Below are 18,864 nucleotides of genomic sequence, written 5' to 3'. Positions count from 1 at the left end.
GCAGCACGATTGGGGTGAAGCAGGGTTGCCCGCTCTCTCCTACTCTTTTTGGATTATATATTGATGAGCTAGAGATGTTTATACAGATGACAGGCGGTGTGGGCTCTACTCTCTCAGGATCCTCCATTCCTATCCTCCTGTATGCGGACGAGTGTATGCGGACGATGTGGTTCTCATTTCCTCTACTGCTCAGGGCCTCCAGGCACATATTGAGGCACTCCACAGGTTTTGCCAGGACAGGGGGTTGACCGTAAACCTTGGCAAGACCAAGGTTATGGTTTTCAACACCTCTGATCGTATTTATAGCACGGATGAGTTTTGCTTCACATATGACGGACAGCCCATTGAGCTTGTTAGAGAGTACACTTATTTGGGGGCAGTTTTCAGGGGACCGGTTTTCACCATGACATATGCAGCACGAGATAGGATTAGTAAAGGGTATGCTTCGTTGGCTCATCTTGAGCGTCAGTGTTTTCAGTCCCACTTTCAGCATCCCGATACGAAATCCTTGCTTTTTGATACATTGGTGAGACCAGCTGCGATGTATGCAGCTCCTTTCTGGGCAGGAGACCTCGGCGCTGCAGATTGGAGACGAGTAGAGAGGTTACAGATCATCATGTTCTCTCGGCTCATTAGGGCCAAGGCTACAGTTCCGCACGAGATCATGCTAGCAGAGTTTGGAGCTACTCCCCTTGCATTGGATGCAGTGTTTCAGTCGGTCATGTATTTGCATAGGGTTAGGGAGTTTGGAGACTCAGCAGCAGGCAGAGCTCGGTTGCCATGGTTAGCACTTGCATCTTCTATGGAGTTGGCACGATCTGGGGCCCGATACTGCTGGTACTTCAGACTCACTAGGTGGCTCACATCTCTTGGACTAGACATGGATAGACTGCCTCCCTTCCGATACAGCATAGATGCCCCTCATCTCGAGTTGACTCGCCACGAGCTTAGCCAGGTCACGAGAGCAGACTTGCTGCAGCTTCATACGTATCGCACTTGGATTTATCCCACGCAGCTTCTGACGAAGATGGCCACATATCATGACCACTTCCTTCGGATCTCAGAGGATGGATTTGTCATTCCACCAGGCTATACAGGTATCCACATGTCCCACTCACTGAGGATTGCCCTTGGCCAGCTTAGAGTCTCTTCGCATCAGCTCGAGATAGAGGCTGGTAGGATGCGACGCATGGAGGATGGACGGCGACCAGGCTGAGAGACCAGGATCTGCCCTTGTTGCACCATGGGAGAGGTGGAGTCAGAGGAGCACTTCATTTGCAGATGCCCGCTATATTATGAGCTCAGAGGTAGATTCCACTGTCTCTTCACGGATGGCTTTGGACCTCTCTCACGAGTGATGGACTACGAGGATCAGCATTGCCTAGCTCTTTATGTCAGGGAGGCCACTATGCTTCGACGAGACTACCTCAGAGACCATCAGCACAGACCGGAGCGTGATAGAGCCCAGCCTGATAGAGCTCAGGCACACGCTATACCATAGGACAGAGACCAGGAGGAGCACGAGGAGGTCAGAGCTCACACAGGACACATGCCTCCACCCTGTGGATGTACATATGAGATGGTTTGTAGACGCCGCAGGATCTTGTTACATAGGGGACGTACTCGTCGCTTCATCTCCAGACGATCCAGGATGATGGCAGCTTTTCGGAGGAGACTTACTCATGGAGATCTCGCCCCACCAGCCGCTCACCTCACCTTTGCTCAGATTTGTACTCTCATAGCAGGAGGCAGAGTCGATGGACAGGATTTTCAGTATTATTTTGGTTCTCAGATTCAACAGAAAAGTTTGGGTGTATTTTATGAAAAAGAAAAGTGAAGTGTTTGGGCACTTCAAAGCTTTTAAAGCTATGGTTGAAAAAGAAACAAGCCTGCAAATAAAATGCCTAAGGTCAGATGGAGGGGGAGAGTACCTCTCAAATGAGTTTGCAAGGTTCCTGTAGGAGCATGGCATAAAGTAGCAATATTCATGCAGTCATACCACACAGCAAAATGGACTTGCAAAAAGGAAAAACAGGCATATTGGAGAGGTATCTAGGGCCATGCTAAATGAGAAAGATCTACCAGATTATTATTGGGCTGAAGCAGTTGCTACAATAGTTTACATAATGAATACGACTCCCACTGCAGCTATCCCATGGGCCCATTTTGGCCTTTAGTGGACAATAATACACTTTCTTTCTTTCTTTCTTTCTCGCTACCTCCTCCCGCTACCTTTGCTACCCCTCCCGCTACCTCCTCCCGCTACCTCTGCTACCCCTCCCGCTACCCCTCCCGCTACCTCTGCTACCCCCCCGCCACCTTGTCCGCTACCCCCTCGCTAACACCCTCCGCTACCCCACCCGCTACCTCTGCTACCCCCTCGCTACCCCCTCGCTAACCCCCTCTACTACCTCCACTACCCCCCGCTACCCCTTTCTACCCCCCCGCTACCCCCTCCGCTACCCCCGCTACCCCCTTGCTACCCCTCAGCTAACCCCTCGCTACCTCCCCCCCGTTTGTTTTTTTTTTCCCAAAAAAAAAACCCCCACTCTCAGCTCTGACTTTTTTTTTTTTTTTAAAGCAGCTTCGACCTCCTGCAATCCCTTCTTTGCCCACTGCTATTTCCCCCATAATGAAGGATACATAGGGATGAGGACAGGAAACTAGACGGGAGACCCTTCGATTCTGCATACGCGTGGAGATGGGGAAGGGGAACGGTGACAAGGCATAAACACAAAAGCCACTCAGTCTGGAGGACTTCAACAAACACAGCAACCGGAGTGGTTTGACAGTGGACAGCACCGCAGCCCAAAAGAAAGGGGCCCACCCAAAGCCCATGCCGCTAGCGCACCACATCCTCGACCTCTATGGTTACCACCACTATTTCACCACCATCATCCGCCTCATCATCTACGCCACCTCTCTTGCCGACTTCATGCCTCCATGGCCTCATCCATCCTGATATCTTGCTGTTGCTGGGGATGATGATGATATTGATGATGATGCTGAGATTGATATATATAGTCGACCATCGACATGACTATGTTGTACTTAGGACTTAGTACTGCCATTCCCCTATGTATAGTGAGCCAAAGAAAGTAGGAGACTTTCCTGGCTCTACTGATGCCCCAAAAGTGAGTCCAGTAGCTCAGCAAGAGCTCTGCAGTAAGTCCCTATGCGTGCCAATGCTGTGAGGCAGACGGTAGGTGATGAGAGTCTCTCTGCTGAAGCCTGTAACCTGCCCTCGCCCACTCACCTGGGTCCCAGTCGAGCTCCGCAAGAGGTCGACCCTGAAAAATCTAAAGTCTCCATCTAGGATCCTCTGCAATGGTCAACCTGGAAGGATCTATGGCCCATTCCTTACCCAAGCAACCAATGACCCTGACTCTCTGCCAAAGGAGCTCCTGTCGATCCAGGCTGAGTGGGATACAATCTGTGAGAGGAGTCTGTCTCAAAATAAGTAAACGGTGCCGGTCCTAAACGAACTCCAATGCATAGCCCAGCCTCACTAAAACAACCTGACCAAGTAGAGATGGGATGAACATAGACTGGATCTGTAAGCATATCCCTCCACTCCTGAGGAATATAGCTCTCATGATCAGTAATCTGGTGGCAGCAATCTGTCCAAGTGGCCCGTGTCTATCTCTGATCTCCTCCTTTGACATCTCCACACCTCCCCTGAACCAATCTCCAACTGTCTCAACCCCCTGAGCATGCCATCTAGCCAAGGGAGTCCTAAGTTCTATACTAGGGAAAGATCCCTGATACCGAACCAGGGGATTATGATAAAGTGGCTGTCGGGCAATTTCCTCTCTGGAGGAGGGAACTGCTCTGATGAGGTGCTGTCGAAACTGATCCCATATCTGAATAAGCCTTTTCACACGTGGTGAGGAAGGCTGAGAATGCTGGTCCGTCAGGAAGATCCAACTGACTCTACCTGCCCACTGGCCTGCTGCTCTGGGGGTGCACTGGTGAATCCCATGCAGTAGGAACTGCTTCCACAGCTGATCTCCTGGAGTCAAACCTCTAACAAGAAGTTTGACTAAAAGGGCTCTGCTCTGCATCTCAGGATCAAGAACCCCAAGTCCTCCCTGCAAGGAGGGTAAAGTGATAGTATCCCATGAAACCCTGGCCCTAGTGTCCTCAGAACCGTCGCCACCACTCCACAGAAAGTTCCGGAGCAATCTCCTCACATGACGGATCGAGTCAGCATGAAAGCACCAACATGACGCAACGTACCACATAGTCGCTAGTAGAACCTGGTTGAGTACCAGCGCTCTTCCGGCCAAAGAAAGTCTAGCCGTACTCCAGTAGGCTAGCTTTCTCCGGATGCTCTCAAGAACTGGGGCAAACTGTTGCGTTGGGGACACCTCAATGCCAACCTGGAAGCCTAGATATCTCATGGAGGTGCCTCTGGGAATCCGTACAAAGCCTCTGTCTCCTCCCCATGCTAGCGTATCCTGCAGAGCTCCAGTCCAGATGCCTTTTGATTTGTTTGACAAGTCTCCCTAAGGCTAGGCAGAACTTGTTAATTGAATCCGCAGCAGTAGTAAGACTATATGCATCTCCTCTGACTGTCAGTGCCGTGTCGTCAGCAAACTCAGTGTCCAGAAGCTCCTGCTCTTGCCGGATAGGTAGATGGAGGCCCAAAGTGCCATGACTCGTAGCCTGCATAAAGTATCCCATAGCCTCCGCTACGAAAAGAAAAAGGTAAGGTGCAAGCGGGGATCCCTGTCATACCGATCTGGATAGCTGAAAAGCTGGTCCTCTACCTCCACAGACCACCATCCTGCTAGAAGAGTGGGAGTAAAGTGAGGAGACCCAAGAAATCCATCTATCACTGAAGCCTAGCCTCCTCATAGTGCCCTCCAAGAAACCCCAGTCCACCCTATCATAAGCATTCTAAAACTCGAGAAGAAGAACTGCAATCTCCTGCTGACTCTCCTTCGCCCAGTGAGTGGCCTCCCAAAAAGTGAAGATGTTATCCAAGATACTCCGATCTTGGACAAATCCTCTCTGAGTAGCTTTGATGATATCTGGCAGCATAGGCTTTAGGCGAACAGCCAAGGTCTTCGCTAGGATCTTGTAGGCTGTCCCTAGAAGTGTAATGGGTCTCCAATTACGAAGGATTGTCTTGTCTCCCCCTTTTGGGATGAGACAAATCATACCTGTCCATAATGTCTCACCCAAAGATCCTGTATCGAGAGCCTCTGAAAGGCAGAGAGTAGATGAGGCCCAATCGTATCCCAAAGAGCTCTAAAAAGAAGTGGCGACAAACCGTCCTCCCCCGGGCATCTGTCTCTGGGCAGCTCATGTAGCACATCCGTGATCTCCAGGAGTGATAGTGGGCTATCCAAAACATGACCCATCCTGTCTGAGACCATCAGGGGGACATGGCTCCAAATCTCCTCTCTGGCTCTGATCATCTCCTCGGTGACTGGATCGGCGGTGTAAAGAGTGGAATAGTAATCAGAAGTGATCTCAACAAGATGATGAGGGTCCGTCTGAAGAGACCCGGCCTCATCCACAAGTCTACGAATACTATCCGAAGAGTATCTCTGACCCACTGCCCTGAAGAACTCTCTAGAGCATCTATCCCCCTTCTGAATCCAGAAAGTCTGTTGGGAGTAAAACCTAAACTGGGCCCTCCTGCCTTGAATCTCCTCTAGTCTCTCCTGAGCCTCCGACGAAAGCTGCCCTTTGATGAAAAGAGAATGAGGAAAACTCTGAATCAATCTCTGAAGTCTGGATACCTCCGCTCTTGCGTTCCGATCTCTGATTCTGAGCTTTTCCTTCTCCTCTTTTGCCCTCAACTGGTAGGCCATGCTGACTCTAGCCAAAGCCCCCTCTACCCACATCAACCAGCCTTGATCCACAGGAGTGTCCTCTTACAACCAAGCCTCTCTCAACCGTTCCACGAACTCTGTGTCCTGAGAAACAAAGTCCGGAACTCTCACAGAGCCTGTGCTCTCCAATCGAGAGGTAGGAAGAATCTGTAATAGGACTGGAGCATGGTCAGATAGAACATAACCCGGGCAGATCCAATCTACCCTCCTCTGGCCTAGCCCCATTGGCCAATATAAAACCTGTCAAGTCTGACCAAAGAAAGAGGGCCATGGAAAACCCCGGACCAAGAGAACTGAAGACTATCAGCCAAGTGACGAAAGTCGTCCAATCGGGCTGCATCATGAAGTCCAGCATGCAAAACAAAACTATCCCACTCCACTCTCTCCCTATCAGAAAGGCCACCCTCTGTCTGACTCGACTTGTCTTCAGAGAATTCAACCATGTTGAAATCTCCTCCAACAATCCAGGTGTCTGCCTGAGGAAGGGACTCTCTGAGCTGTCTCCAAAAAGCACATCTGTGGGCTGGATCCGTGGGAGCATACACATTGAGAACACCAACTGTTGTGCTCTCAATCTGAAGAATAACATAGCATGCTCTGCTCTCCACTAGTGTACCCTCTTGGGTGATCTCTGCGGCCCACCTAGCTGATACTGAAATGCAAACTCCTCCCCTCGTGCCATCCGCTGGGCTCCAATATGTCCGGCTCTGTCCTCTGAGTAAGGATCTGCATCTGTCAATCTTGTCTTGGGAGAGCTTATGCTCCTGGATAAGCACAATGTCTGGAGGGGACCCTGAGGAAATAAACCGAAGGGAGTCCCTAAGCAACTGCAATCTAGGAACTCCCAATCTACGACCATCTGCGTCTGAGGTAAACCTGCGGCCGTTCAGTCCTCTCACATTCCAAGAAATGATGGACAACCTAGACATCGGATGGAAGTGAGCGGGTGCCAATGGCAACGGCACAAAACTCTCTCTCTGATGGCGCAATCCAAAGTCGGTCTCTGATCAAACTCCAAATCTGCCCCAACTCATGTAAAATGGCTCCATCCAAGGGAATAGTACTCTGGCGCGAACTGAGGAGCTAAAGTTCAAACCAACCAGCACTCCTGGGCAAATCAAGTCTCCCTGAATCTCAAAGAACAGAAACAGAAAGGCCTTGCCACCGAAGCCAGGTCGAAGAGTCCTAGGGCAAGAATGAATCTGCGAGCCGACAATACGGTGAACCAATGAAAACTGAGTCATGCTCATGAGCTGTCTAGCAATCTCGCTGTCAAGTAACTCAGCTAACCAGCTTTCGCTCCCCCGAGATCGAAAGCTACCTGCGGAGAAACGAAGAACGTGCCCCTCTCTAGAGAGAGTATCAGATCCCAAGTACTCCTCTACCTCCTCTGACCGTCGGCAAAACACCGGTAGAAGTTCCAATCGAGTGAGGGAGTCTGTGATAACCCCTTGAGCCAAAAAGGTCCAAAACTCAACAGGCAGATCTCTGTCAAACATCCTGGGGTCAGGTCTAGGAGTCAGAAGAGCTGAAAAGGGCTGAGCCGTCCTGACTCTGCTCCTGGAATAGGTGAGGGGGAGAGAAAGAATCTGCGACGAGGTGCCTGTCCGCGTGGGTGACTGATAATCTTGTAAACCAGGAGTGAAAAGCTACGAGGACAACTGTAGTGGGAGGGGTGTCTAAAAGGACGCTCCGCATAGCAACAAAGGAAGGTACTGTGCAACGGGGCTGTGAAAGGGGTCTCGAGGGAACCTCGTACAGGCGCATGAGATCCCAGGACGGGCTCTGACTCTCACCTGTGTCGTAAAATACCACTTTCTCAATGGACTGCTGGGGAGAGGCATCAAGCACCGTAACTGTAGCCTGAGCAGTCTCCTCCGTGGCCAATATCTAAGCCTCCGGGGTAGTAGTGTCTAAAATCATCAAATCCTGAGCTACTGTCTCCTACACAGTGTGAAGACCTGCCTGTGGATGGTCCTCCGCATCTCCCCTTTCCGGGGTCTCCTGCACATGTGTCTCGACTCCCTGAGATACCGTCTACTACACAGTGTCAAGACCTGCCTGCGGATGGTCCTCTGCATCTCCCCTTTCCGGGGTCTCCTGCACATGTGTCTCGACTCCCTGAGCTACCATCTCTTGCACAGTGTCAAGACCTGCCTGCGGATGGTCCTCTGCATCTCCCCTTTTCGGGGTCTCCTGCACATGTGTCTCAACTCTCTGCCATCTGTGAGCTTGTTCCTGGGGCTGCTCGTACTGCTGGCTCTCCCTCTGTCTCCGTCTCCTCCGAGCTCTCTGTGAAAGCTGTTCCACTGGAGGCACCTCCAGGTCCTCTGAGTCCACTGGAGGCTCCCCCAGAGGAGTCTGCTCTCGTTCTGCTGAGAATAAGTCGAAGCAGGCTCAGAGACCCCTAGAGGCTGAACTATAGGCTCTGGGTCACTCGAAGGGGTGAGAAGGATCCGGAGTCTCTGATCGAGGCCGACGACTGGGGCAATCCCTAATAAAGTGACCTCTCTTCCGACAGAAAAGACACTGATCAGGAAGCCCTTCATACAAAACCCTTTGCTGCATCTGGACCCCATCTCCCGTGGAGTACGAAATCAAAGTAGGCAAAGGTCAAGGAGGGGGGAACTCTGAAATGATTCTAACCCTCGTAACACCTGTACCAGCAAGTGACTGAGCATAGGAAAGTCTAGCACCTAATGGGATGATTGTACCTACCACACTAGCCATATGCTCCATAGATCTGCGACAAGAGCTGACCTCATCAGGAAGTCCAGGGAAAAGCATCCAAAAAGAGACCTGACGCGGTCCCGGGGAAGTAGTACTGAAGTGCTTCTGCCAAGGCCACAAATGGATGACTCTGAATCGGTGAGCTCATAAGTACTCTTTAAGCCTGCTCTACAGACTGAAGGCCAAAAGAAAAGTACCCTCTGTCAAGCAATCGGAAAACCGTAATTGAGACACCCAATGAGGCCATGCTGGTGTACACCCAATCACGTAACTGTTGGCCTCTACCGGGTAGAAAGCCAATGATGTGCGTCAAACAAAAACCCTCCTCTGCTACCTCAATCATCTGCACAATGTCAGGAGGAAAAGAAACAGTGACTTCAATCTCCTCAGGTTCGGCGACGGGAGTGGCATTAGTGTCCTCCATTGTCTCAGCTTGCACTGTCCTGAGGGGAGGAGCTACCTCTGCTGAAAATACCCACCAAGAACTCGCAACCAACCTCTAGAATCCCCAAAAACCCCTGGTTAAAGAAAGCCCCAAACTTCAGCCTGCGTGGAATGAAAATAGGCCGCTCAATGCTGAAGCAGAAAGCTCCGCCAATGCCTAGATGCAGCCCAGGAACTCAGCTCCCCGGACCACGAGCAGAACAGCCCCGGAGAGGGCCCTGAAGCAGCCCAGCCTGAAGCGCAAGGGAGGGGCAGACAACAGCTACTGGTGGCCTGAAGGGCGTCCTAGATGGCAGCCTGAAGGGGCGATCTGAAGGGCAAGGGGAGCTCGACCAGCAAGGCGCAACCAGCAGCAGCCAGTCGGGGCTGAAGGGGGGGGCACGACCGAGCAGGCTGAAGGGGGGGCTCGACCAGCAAGGCACGGCCTGCAGCAGCCAGACGGGCTGAAGGGGAGGCGCGACCAAGCGGGCTGAAGGGGGCGCGATGCGAGAGGGCTGAAGGGGGAAGACCTGAGCAGTGCGCTGCCAAGGGAACCTGCGCGGCCAAGGCAGCAGGGCGCTGCCAAGGGAGCAGGCCACGGCCAAGGGGGCAGGGCGCTGCCAAGGGCCGGGCGATGGCGATGGGCAGTGGCAGGCAGCAGCAGACGGGAGCTCCTCCAACAATGTTCTCGGGGGAATTTTCTTCTTGCCTCTTTAGAATTTTGGGCCGATGATCCTTGATTTCTTTTTTGTTTGGGTTCGATACTGGGCACTCTGGACTCTCTAGAAAGATAGAAATTACTGAGTCTTTGGTGATCCAATTCTTTCAACTTTTGTTTTCTTCCGTCGTTCTTTGCAGCAATCGCTCTTCGATTGTTTGCAAACTCACTACATAGATCATGATGTATATTTGTCCTATACGGAGATTTTATCTTGATGTAATCTTTTGGCTTACCAGTTTTTCTGGGATAGCTAGCTTGTAATATAAAGCCTTCAAAGTTTTCACTTTTTTTTTTTTTTTTTTTAAAAAGTGTGTGTGTGTGTGTGTGTGGGTGAGAGAGAGAGAGAGAGACCAAAATAAGTGTTCAGACAAAAAAGGTGCATATCCTAATCAAAGAACCAAGGGAAGCAAGCCTAAGTGCTTCTCCCTACCCAATTCAAAAGTAACAAGGACAAAACATATCCACAAATGAAGTGTAACCTAACATGGAAAAATCTCAAATACCTCCACTAAGCTATTGTGAACCCCCTCCTGCTCCATCCCACCTCCCACACATCTCCCCAAAAGCAGAAAGGAAAGAAGAAAAGATGTGGATAACCTTCACAGCAGTCAGTAAGTCACGGCAGGCTTCTTGCTCATGTGCAAAATTTTTCTTGAAATGCTGCAGTGATTGCAACCTAGATTTCACAATAAGACCCTGCAAAAGAAACAAGCATTTCTTCAAAGAAATTCACATGAACATGCACATTACTTAAAATGGTTAGATGTCAATTTAAAGTGCATGAAGTATCGATATAGACTCATGGGAGACAATACATGCCAGCATTTCTACATTCTCAAGATAACATGAATGAAAAGGAGATACATATCAAGATATACACAATCTTCCTCAGGAGTTTCCATGTCAGTACACAAAAAGATGGCTTTTGGGGACAGAGGGGGGGCAGGGACTTGTTGGCAAGAGAATCTAAAAGGGAGAGAGGGAGTGAGAGAGACCTTAGAATCCACCAGCCAGATCTTCTTTCTTGCCTCCTCCAATGAGACATTGGCCTGTTCACATATTCATCAAAATTGTAAGCATTTATCACTCTCTCTTACATTAGTACCTTGGTTTGGTCGAGAGGGAAGTTACAGTGCATACATCTCAAACATTTTAATGGTGAGAGATAAGCACCAATCTAGCTGTCAAAAATCACAATCTATACCTGCTTAGTTATTTCTAGAGCAATCATTTCAGCAATGCCAGTGCCAGCCTGCACAGCAGAAACAAAAACAGAAACATTCAGGTTATTGAATTTTCTGGATCTTTGATTTTATTCTCGACTCTAGTATAAATAACAATCCATGATAATTAGAATGTTAAGAAACTCTACAGTTTTCAGATAAGGGTGGATTTTGTGCCGTAAATAGTTTCCCTTGAGTTTTCTTGGAACTTTACATATGGTGACTTCTCCAGTATAATACTTCATGTTCAAATTCTTCCTTAAAGAAATGATCTACTTTTAGCTAAGAAATTTGGGAAGGAAAGAAGAATCTAAGTTTCTACTGTGGCTTAAAACAGGTATCACCACAATAAAAGGGGGATGCTTTTGTACACTTCAAGAAAGCTTTTGACGCAATTCCCATGAAAAGCTATCGGAGAGATAGAAGAGCTACAAGTCCCTAAAGCACTCACACAGGCAACATTTCAACTATACAAGAGGGTTCTGGCCGAGCTAGCGCAAGCCAATAACAATGGATAATACTCAAAGGTTACAAAGAATGAGATAGGGGTCAAGTAAGGATGCCCCCCTCTCACCAACTCTCTTTGGGCTTTTCAATGACAAACTAGAATTGAATGAGAACATATATCAGAGATGGAGTTCAAGTCATACGTTATGCCCTATATTGCTAATTCATGTAGACAACGTAGTACTCTTTTGCAAAAGACAACAGGGGCATGCACAGTACCCCTATCTGACGGTCAACAATGCCAAAACCAAAGTGATGGTAATAGGAACCCGAAATAAATAAATATCCTTTACACTTGAAGGGAAGCCTTTGGAAGCAGTGACCTCATACCAATACCTCGTGCTCAAATTTGAGGAGCTCTGCAAGTGGAATGCATGCATGGAAAGGAGAATAATGGCCAGTTTGAAAGCAAATTACAACTTCCAAAATAAATGCAAGAAAGCACATCTATGAAAATTGGGAAATGAGTAAAATCTTGTACACCATGCTTGTGCAAACCGTCACGCTCAATGGATTTCCAGCTTCGTAGTCAAGGACGATAACTACACCACACTCAATGACCGATTTCATAGCCTCCCCAAAGAATAGCATCTACACACCATTGGAGAGGCTTTTAGACACATTCTAGGGATCCTTCAGCCCTGTCACGAGCAGTATCAGCAGTCACTGAGGAAGGAGTCCATTGCTATGGCTATGTCAATTTGAAGGGAATCCCAACATGTTTCAGTTTTATGGACATGGTAGATTATCTTGGTAGATTTAGGCAATTCAGAGGACATCATTTCCACCAAAGCAGTTGAATAGGCTCAATTGCCTCCTATGTCAATAGAACTAATGGCCTTGAACGGTGCATTTCTAAGGCAATAGATAGAGAGAGACATACGGGTAGCTTCAGCTACTCTATAGATCTTAGGGTGCGTAGACTGTCGACCACTCGGGGTCGCACCTACGCAAGCAACAGACATCATCTTGGGAGCTCGATGGTGGACCAGTTGGAAATCCGTCCAGATTATCAAAACTAGGGCTTGGATATCAAAATCCTAGGCCATAGGTTCAAGTTCATTGCTTGTCTTCGAGGTGTTATTCGTCGACCTTTGATTTCAGTGATTCAGAGGGCTCAAGGTAGGACTCAGCAGGACATAGTACAACAACAGGACCAGGATGTCTCTCTCAAAACAAATCTTCCTCCGTTCCTATCACCTATATGCACTGAGGAAAACCAAATGGAGCATCATCCTGGAGCACTAACCCACATCCAATATCCTTACTAGAACTAGACCCGGGAATTCAATTGATACAGGTCAGCCCTCATGAATTTAGCGATCATTTTTGGACTCATGTTATCACTGGTATGGCTGTGTCAATTTGTATGGTTCATCTGCAAAGTACCTTGTGAATCTTGGAGTGATAGCGTCATGCTTTGGCAAGGGAAACTACCTAAAGACTCTCCATGCTCCCACAATGAAGGAGGTTCCCTGTCTCCCATCTAACCCACTGCATGTATCCTAAAAAGCCTAGTGAACGTCTGAAGTTAAGGAACAAAAATTTTGTTTCACATGATGGGTTGTCTGCCCCCTCTCACCCTCAGTCTAAGAAGGGATGCGATTGAGGGCTAATAAATCTGATTCCACGCTTTCATAACCGCCCCCACAAGAGAAGGAATAATGGAAACTGTAATGTGTGCATATGTGAAGATCCATCTAGTGCTCGATCTCCAATCACTTCCTCTACAGGAAGGACACATACGAATTTGCTATGTAAAGAAATCCTTCCAAGGCTCATTGCATGGAAGGAGTCCTCTAACAACAACTTACCTAACAAGGCTTTGCATTGAATGTCAAGATCAACGATATTAAGGCCACCCTGATGTTAGGGCAAGATGCGAGTGCTCCAGGTCACTCCAGCCTTATGTCATGTGTGCCATCTAATCCGGACCAGAAGAAGTTGTAAACCAATCTCCTAAGCTGGTCAATGCAAGAACATGAGAAGCACCTGCATAAAGCGATGTAACAAGCATACACTAAAAGTACCTGATTCACCACAAGTGCTCTCGAGGCTAAATCCAAGGTTGTGGAGCTTCAATACAACAGCTACCTCTTGATGTTTTCCAAGTTGTGAAGCAAACCGTTGGATGGGGGTGATGTCCATGCTTACTTGACAACCCAGGTACCGGACAACACTACCCCTCTCTCTTTATCTGAAGCCAAGCTCAACTCCCATCCGAGTGTATTTGCATCACTAACCCAAAATCCAGCAGATTTATGCCCATTGATAAACGCTCCTACTGTGCGAGACAAAAATCCTCCAAGACGGCTCTAAAACAATGAAGGTTTCTAAGCAAGGCCTCTAGAAATACAACTTTGTCACCCATAAGCTCGTTGTCTAGGAGTTCTTTGTCATTCCAGACAGTGTCACAAGAAACATTTCTAGAAACCTCGAAACGTTTATGGGTTTTGCCAGGCGTTTCATCTAGAAACGGGTTAAAATTTTGTATTTTATATTAATTATGTATCAAACATAAATAATTATCTCAAGATTCTCTGTGTGTGTGTGAAAAGAGCTCTTAGATACGCACATACACACTGAGCACACTCAAAAGAGTCAAAAACAGTAACACTCTGGCACCAGGGCGTTTCGCCCAATGCACTAGCGTTTCGCCCGTTTCGGCAAGACGTTTCGCCTAGAAACGTTTCTACGCATTTTGCCTGGGCAAAATGCGTTTTTTGGTTACACTGATTCCAGATAGGAACGTGAAGATCAATAATCTATGTTTGCAAGAAGAGAAAAATTGACTCATACCCTTAGCCACGAAAGATATAGAAAGAAGGCGAGCAGGCAGCCTTAGCGAACTGATCTATAGAGCTGAAACCTACCTCCTCTGCCATTCTTAGTGAGAACCTATGCGTTGAATGATAAAGGGACGAAACTCTTAGAGGCCATTGTCACACAAACCCATGCGGTCTAGGATTTCCTCCAAGAACCTCCATCCCACCTTGACACGTGCTTTCTCAAAGTCAAGCAAAAGAATGGCCAAGGGCTAATGGATTTCCTTAGCCCATTCAATTGCTCGCCAAAATAAAAAATATATTATCAATATGCTCCTATCTTGTACGAAGCCATACTGAGTGTCATGTATGAGGTCGGGTAGGATCACTGAAGTATGAGGCTTACTATCTTGGCCAAGATGTCATAGGCAGCAAGACAGAGTAAATATATGTAGCAATCTGGCTAACTACGAAGTGATCAAATTTGAAGAGCACCGTGGGAATCCTGAAGTTAACCAATGCCCTCGTTGCCATGTCTTTGGACGATGGAGAAGAAATGCTTGTTGCATCTTCCTCCTATCTTGGCCTCTTGAGCATGGTTACGATATTCCAATTTCTGATCAAGGAGATGTTATTTCTTCCGGCATGCTACTATAAGCCTATCATGAATCCATGGATTGAAGGGTGCCCCTCCTCCTCTCTCTAAAGGGCAGCCACTCTACATCACATTGCCTTCTCTGAAAGAGGACTACTTATTTCCTCTCTGACGCTAGCCGGTGATAGAGATTGTTAGTGAGCTGAAGAGCTTAGAAACGTTTTGGAGTACAAATTCCACTGCGCACTAATAACTATGATGCTGTTCATGATGTTTCTCAACTTTTTCTGTAACATTTTCTATTTCCCTTATGCCCTTGTTGTCACACGACATGTCCCTATGTTCTTCTTAGCGCAAGATGGAAGTCTTTATTATATAGCAAATTGCGTGGCGTTGTCTTTTTGATGTGGAGAGGGTAACATATTGTCATGGCAGTCATGCAAGGCTTTGCTCGGTTTTTGCGCCGAGGGTCTGCTTGTGCAAAGGTAGAGCATTGTGCATATCCTGATCAATCGCATTAAAATTTTCCTCCTAGCATTGTATCTCCTATGATCTTGTAGGGTTACTCATTCAAGAGGAAGGAGTAGAATGAGCTCACTGCCTGAAGTCTCATTGCTATAGCTCGCAACAAGGTGAGTCATGTTTGAGAGATGAATCCCGAAGTATACATACTTCAATTGTGCCCGCAGGAGTACTAGGGACTACAACAACTCATTGGGTTGGTTGGATATACTTTCTCAATTTACAAAGTAATAAGCATATTCATAATATGATGCACGCAACTAGTTGGAACAGTGAGGTTCACCCTTCTTTTGTTGTTGCAACTCCGTACCTAGAGTGCCTTCTACCTTATGTTGTGTACGACTATTTCTATCACTTTGATAAGTTGATCATTCAATCTTGGTGGTGTAGCCACGAGCACTATTAGGCATAAAATGTCACAAGGAAGAGGCATCACCATGGTCTTGCCAAGCATTTGTGAGTTAGTACACAGGCAACTCAACCTAGGTAAACACCTACAAAATACTAAGGCGCTGTCTTGAAATTGAGGACTTAAACAAGAGCCTCCACCATCTCAATTACTGTATGTTGTTTTGGCCACATCTTCGCACTAAACATCCTAGAAAAGTTTGGACAAGTTGTAGGTATGCTTGATCATGGTGAATAGTAGTGTTTAAATCCTAAGGTTCTAGAACGGAAATCACTGTCACGACTCGCGAGTGTGCAAAAACCTACTGCAGCAAACACCAATGCAATGAAGAGTCCCTCACAAGACTTCAAAAAGAGTTGGTATCTCACAAAGACTCAAGATCGAACCCAATCCTAAACAAGGTGCCAACTTGCATTGGCATTGAGAGATCGTGCCTCTCACTTGAAGAAGTCCACAATGTCCCTTCTCAAATGTGTTTGTTATCATACCATGGAGGAATGAAAGGGAGAGAAAGGACATGGATGCATACAAGAGTATCCAATTATACACTGCACTGAAATGAAGGAAATGATGCTATATACAATTTTCCCTTAGGATTCATCTTAAGATTTTACTATGAGACATTTTAAGATCCTCTCTAGACCTTAATCTATGCACACATTCTAATGAGCCCAAATATTCGGAAGTGGGACCACCTAAGCAAGGTGCCTTGATCAATGCAATTCAAGCAATGAAGTTGAATACCAACATCTCAGTACTTGCCCAACATTCTATGGCATCTCATCTCGTAAGTTCTAGTACTATGATAAAGTTGTCCTTCATTACATCAGTATAAGACTGAGGGTCTTTGGGTTTGGATTTGAAGTCTTTATTGAGTGCTTTTCCATCTTTATAAACAGGCCATTTACCTTCCTTGCGAGCTTGCTTCAATTCAATTAATTATGTGGCTTTCATCTTGAGTTGAATCAGGGTGAGCTCCTCTAAGATCCATATCTTGGTACCTCTTAATTTATTGGTTTGCTTAAGAACTTTGCTTCTTGCTATCTTGTCCTTCATAATTAATTTGGCTTGTGTCCCTTGTTGGAGGACACAAACCATATCTTCCGAGTCCCATTCAATTTGGGGGATTGCTTTTGTGACATGCTCAAGCTTTTCTGCCATGCTCCCATCCTGCCAGCCCTCAAGTAATCCTCCTATTCGTAGTATCCATGTATTATTAGCTCTTCTTTCCTATTCTTGTACTTCTTCATAGACATCACATGTATTGATTTTGTCGTCCATCTTTGCTGTAATTTCCTGTTTGACTGATTTGACCTGAGTGGTAACTAAGTCCTGGACTTTGGTTACCAATTTTGGTTTGAGCACTGCATTTTGTATCTATAAAACTTCATGTATGATTTCCTGTTTTCCTTTGTTATCCATATTGAAAACTTTCATCTCCAGAGAGGCAAGTCGGGCCTTAGCTTCTCTGAGTTCTTGCTGTAAATAGTAAACTTGTTCCTATAGGTTCAAGCCTGTGAGTTTTCTTCGTTACCTTTGATAGTTCAAATCGTAAGGAGAGGGAGTCGGGGTAAAACTAGTAATGGCAGCAAAAGACAATTTCTTCGTTGTAGGGGTTGGGGTTGGGGTCGAGATAACATGCTTCTTCTCCATGAAGCCCTTCAAGAGCTCCATGATGGCCTGTGAATAATTTGCAGGCCCCTTTGCTGTCTCTAACACCCTAGACTGAGCCCAAGGCTCAGCTCAACCTTGGGCTGAGAATGGGCTACTGTTTGCACCCCCCACTACGCTACGCTGGAGAAAGTTTGACCCGCAACCACCTTCCAGGCCCCATCCTGTGTGTGTACGCCCGCCTTGCCCATTGGTTCTGGTGCTTTGTGTGTGTGTGTGTGTGCGCGCACGCACGCCCTGCTAGCCCCCGCTGGCTCTGCTTGTGTGTGTGCCACTGCTACACTAGGATAGGCAACAGGAGAGGCTAGGCTATGGGTCACATAGGAGCTTCCACCCAATGGTTGGATCTCCCCCTCAAAATGATCGGATCACCTCGTTCATCCTATGTGTTGAGGAAAGCCCGCCTCTTACGACCTGTCAATCGCCGTGAGATCCATTGTGCCTCCTGTGTCATCATGTGGCCCAATGCTCACTCACATGTGAGGTAGGATCTCAACCCTCTGCACTCGTCGAACCAAGAATTTTGAGGCATCTTCGCAGCTCGGACATGTGAAGCGGATCGAGCCATAGGGAAAGAAGAATTAATAGCAACATAATGTACCACTTAGACAAGGGTGTCTGAGGCACAAGCGAGGTTTGCATCATCTCCAAGTAAATCCGGAATCTCATGGGCCAAGTGGCTCCAAGTAAAGCCGGAAGCTCACGGGCCAAGTGGCTCACATAGATTGGATGAAGAGCACGGTCAAAATGGATCTGGACATGGGTGGGTGTGGGAGGGGCTCTCCCTGTGGCTAGCGTAGTAGCCGAGATGCTAAAGGCTAGGTATGAGTCGTCAGCGCCGAGTAGGAGAGGAGGCACAATAAAGTCTTCTATCCATGATAAAAAGGCTAGGGGACCCATCAGATAGTCCACTACACTTGTCCCCCCCCCGCCATGTGGAAAACACGTGAGTCCCCCGGATAACGGCCATCTCTGGACACCGTTATTTATAATCAAGTCATGGACAGCCCCCAACTTAAGTAGATGTTGCCCATATCCTGTCACATGTGGTGCATCTGCCTAGCGCCTCACTATCCAGTTTGAGATGAGAAAAATCAAATAAGAGCATTTACATCAACTGTTTCATCTTGAGCCAAGTCTAAGGCGCCAAGCAAGTCTATCTCCAACTCTATACCGAGTTGATCTCCTATATCATCATCGTACTCTAGTATCGTACGTTCACCTAAAAGTATTTGATCATCTTCTTCAATTAAGCTTAAGTGTGGTGATTGATCTTAATGATTGTTGTCTTCCTCGTCAATATCGTGATCTCCATCCTCCTCCCGTGCGATGTCATTATGCGCATCTTCCTCTTGCCTCATATGGTGATCTACATCTTCTTCGCTAGATTCATCAATTGGATCCGGCATTGGTAGTGGCATCTCCATATCCACATCTCGATCTGTTGGATCA

The 18,864-nt window shown here is 47.4% G+C and overlaps 1 protein-coding gene across 2 annotated transcripts in view; it reads right to left on the bottom strand.

The window, feature by feature from the left end:
- LOC147902423 (NADP-dependent malic enzyme-like) overlaps positions 1-18,864 on the bottom strand; it is a 72,718-nt gene that overhangs the window by 34,032 nt on the left and 19,822 nt on the right. For both annotated transcript variants that reach the window (XM_087373470.1, XM_087373471.1), the window contains exons 12-14: positions 10,925-10,972; positions 10,716-10,769; positions 10,318-10,416 (exon numbers count right to left, since the gene is read on the bottom strand). In XM_087373470.1, the coding sequence (XP_087229596.1) occupies positions 10,318-10,416; positions 10,716-10,769; positions 10,925-10,972 (201 nt within the window). The remainder of the gene's footprint in view (positions 1-10,317; positions 10,417-10,715; positions 10,770-10,924; positions 10,973-18,864) is intronic.

This window comes from Dipteris shenzhenensis, chromosome 4, assembly GCF_047967505.1.
Source record: "Dipteris shenzhenensis isolate YYH24624 ecotype China chromosome 4, Dip_SZ_1.0, whole genome shotgun sequence".
Lineage (NCBI taxonomy): Eukaryota > Viridiplantae > Streptophyta > Polypodiopsida > Gleicheniales > Dipteridaceae > Dipteris > Dipteris shenzhenensis.
This window is presented reverse-complemented; position numbering and strand designations above follow the sequence as displayed.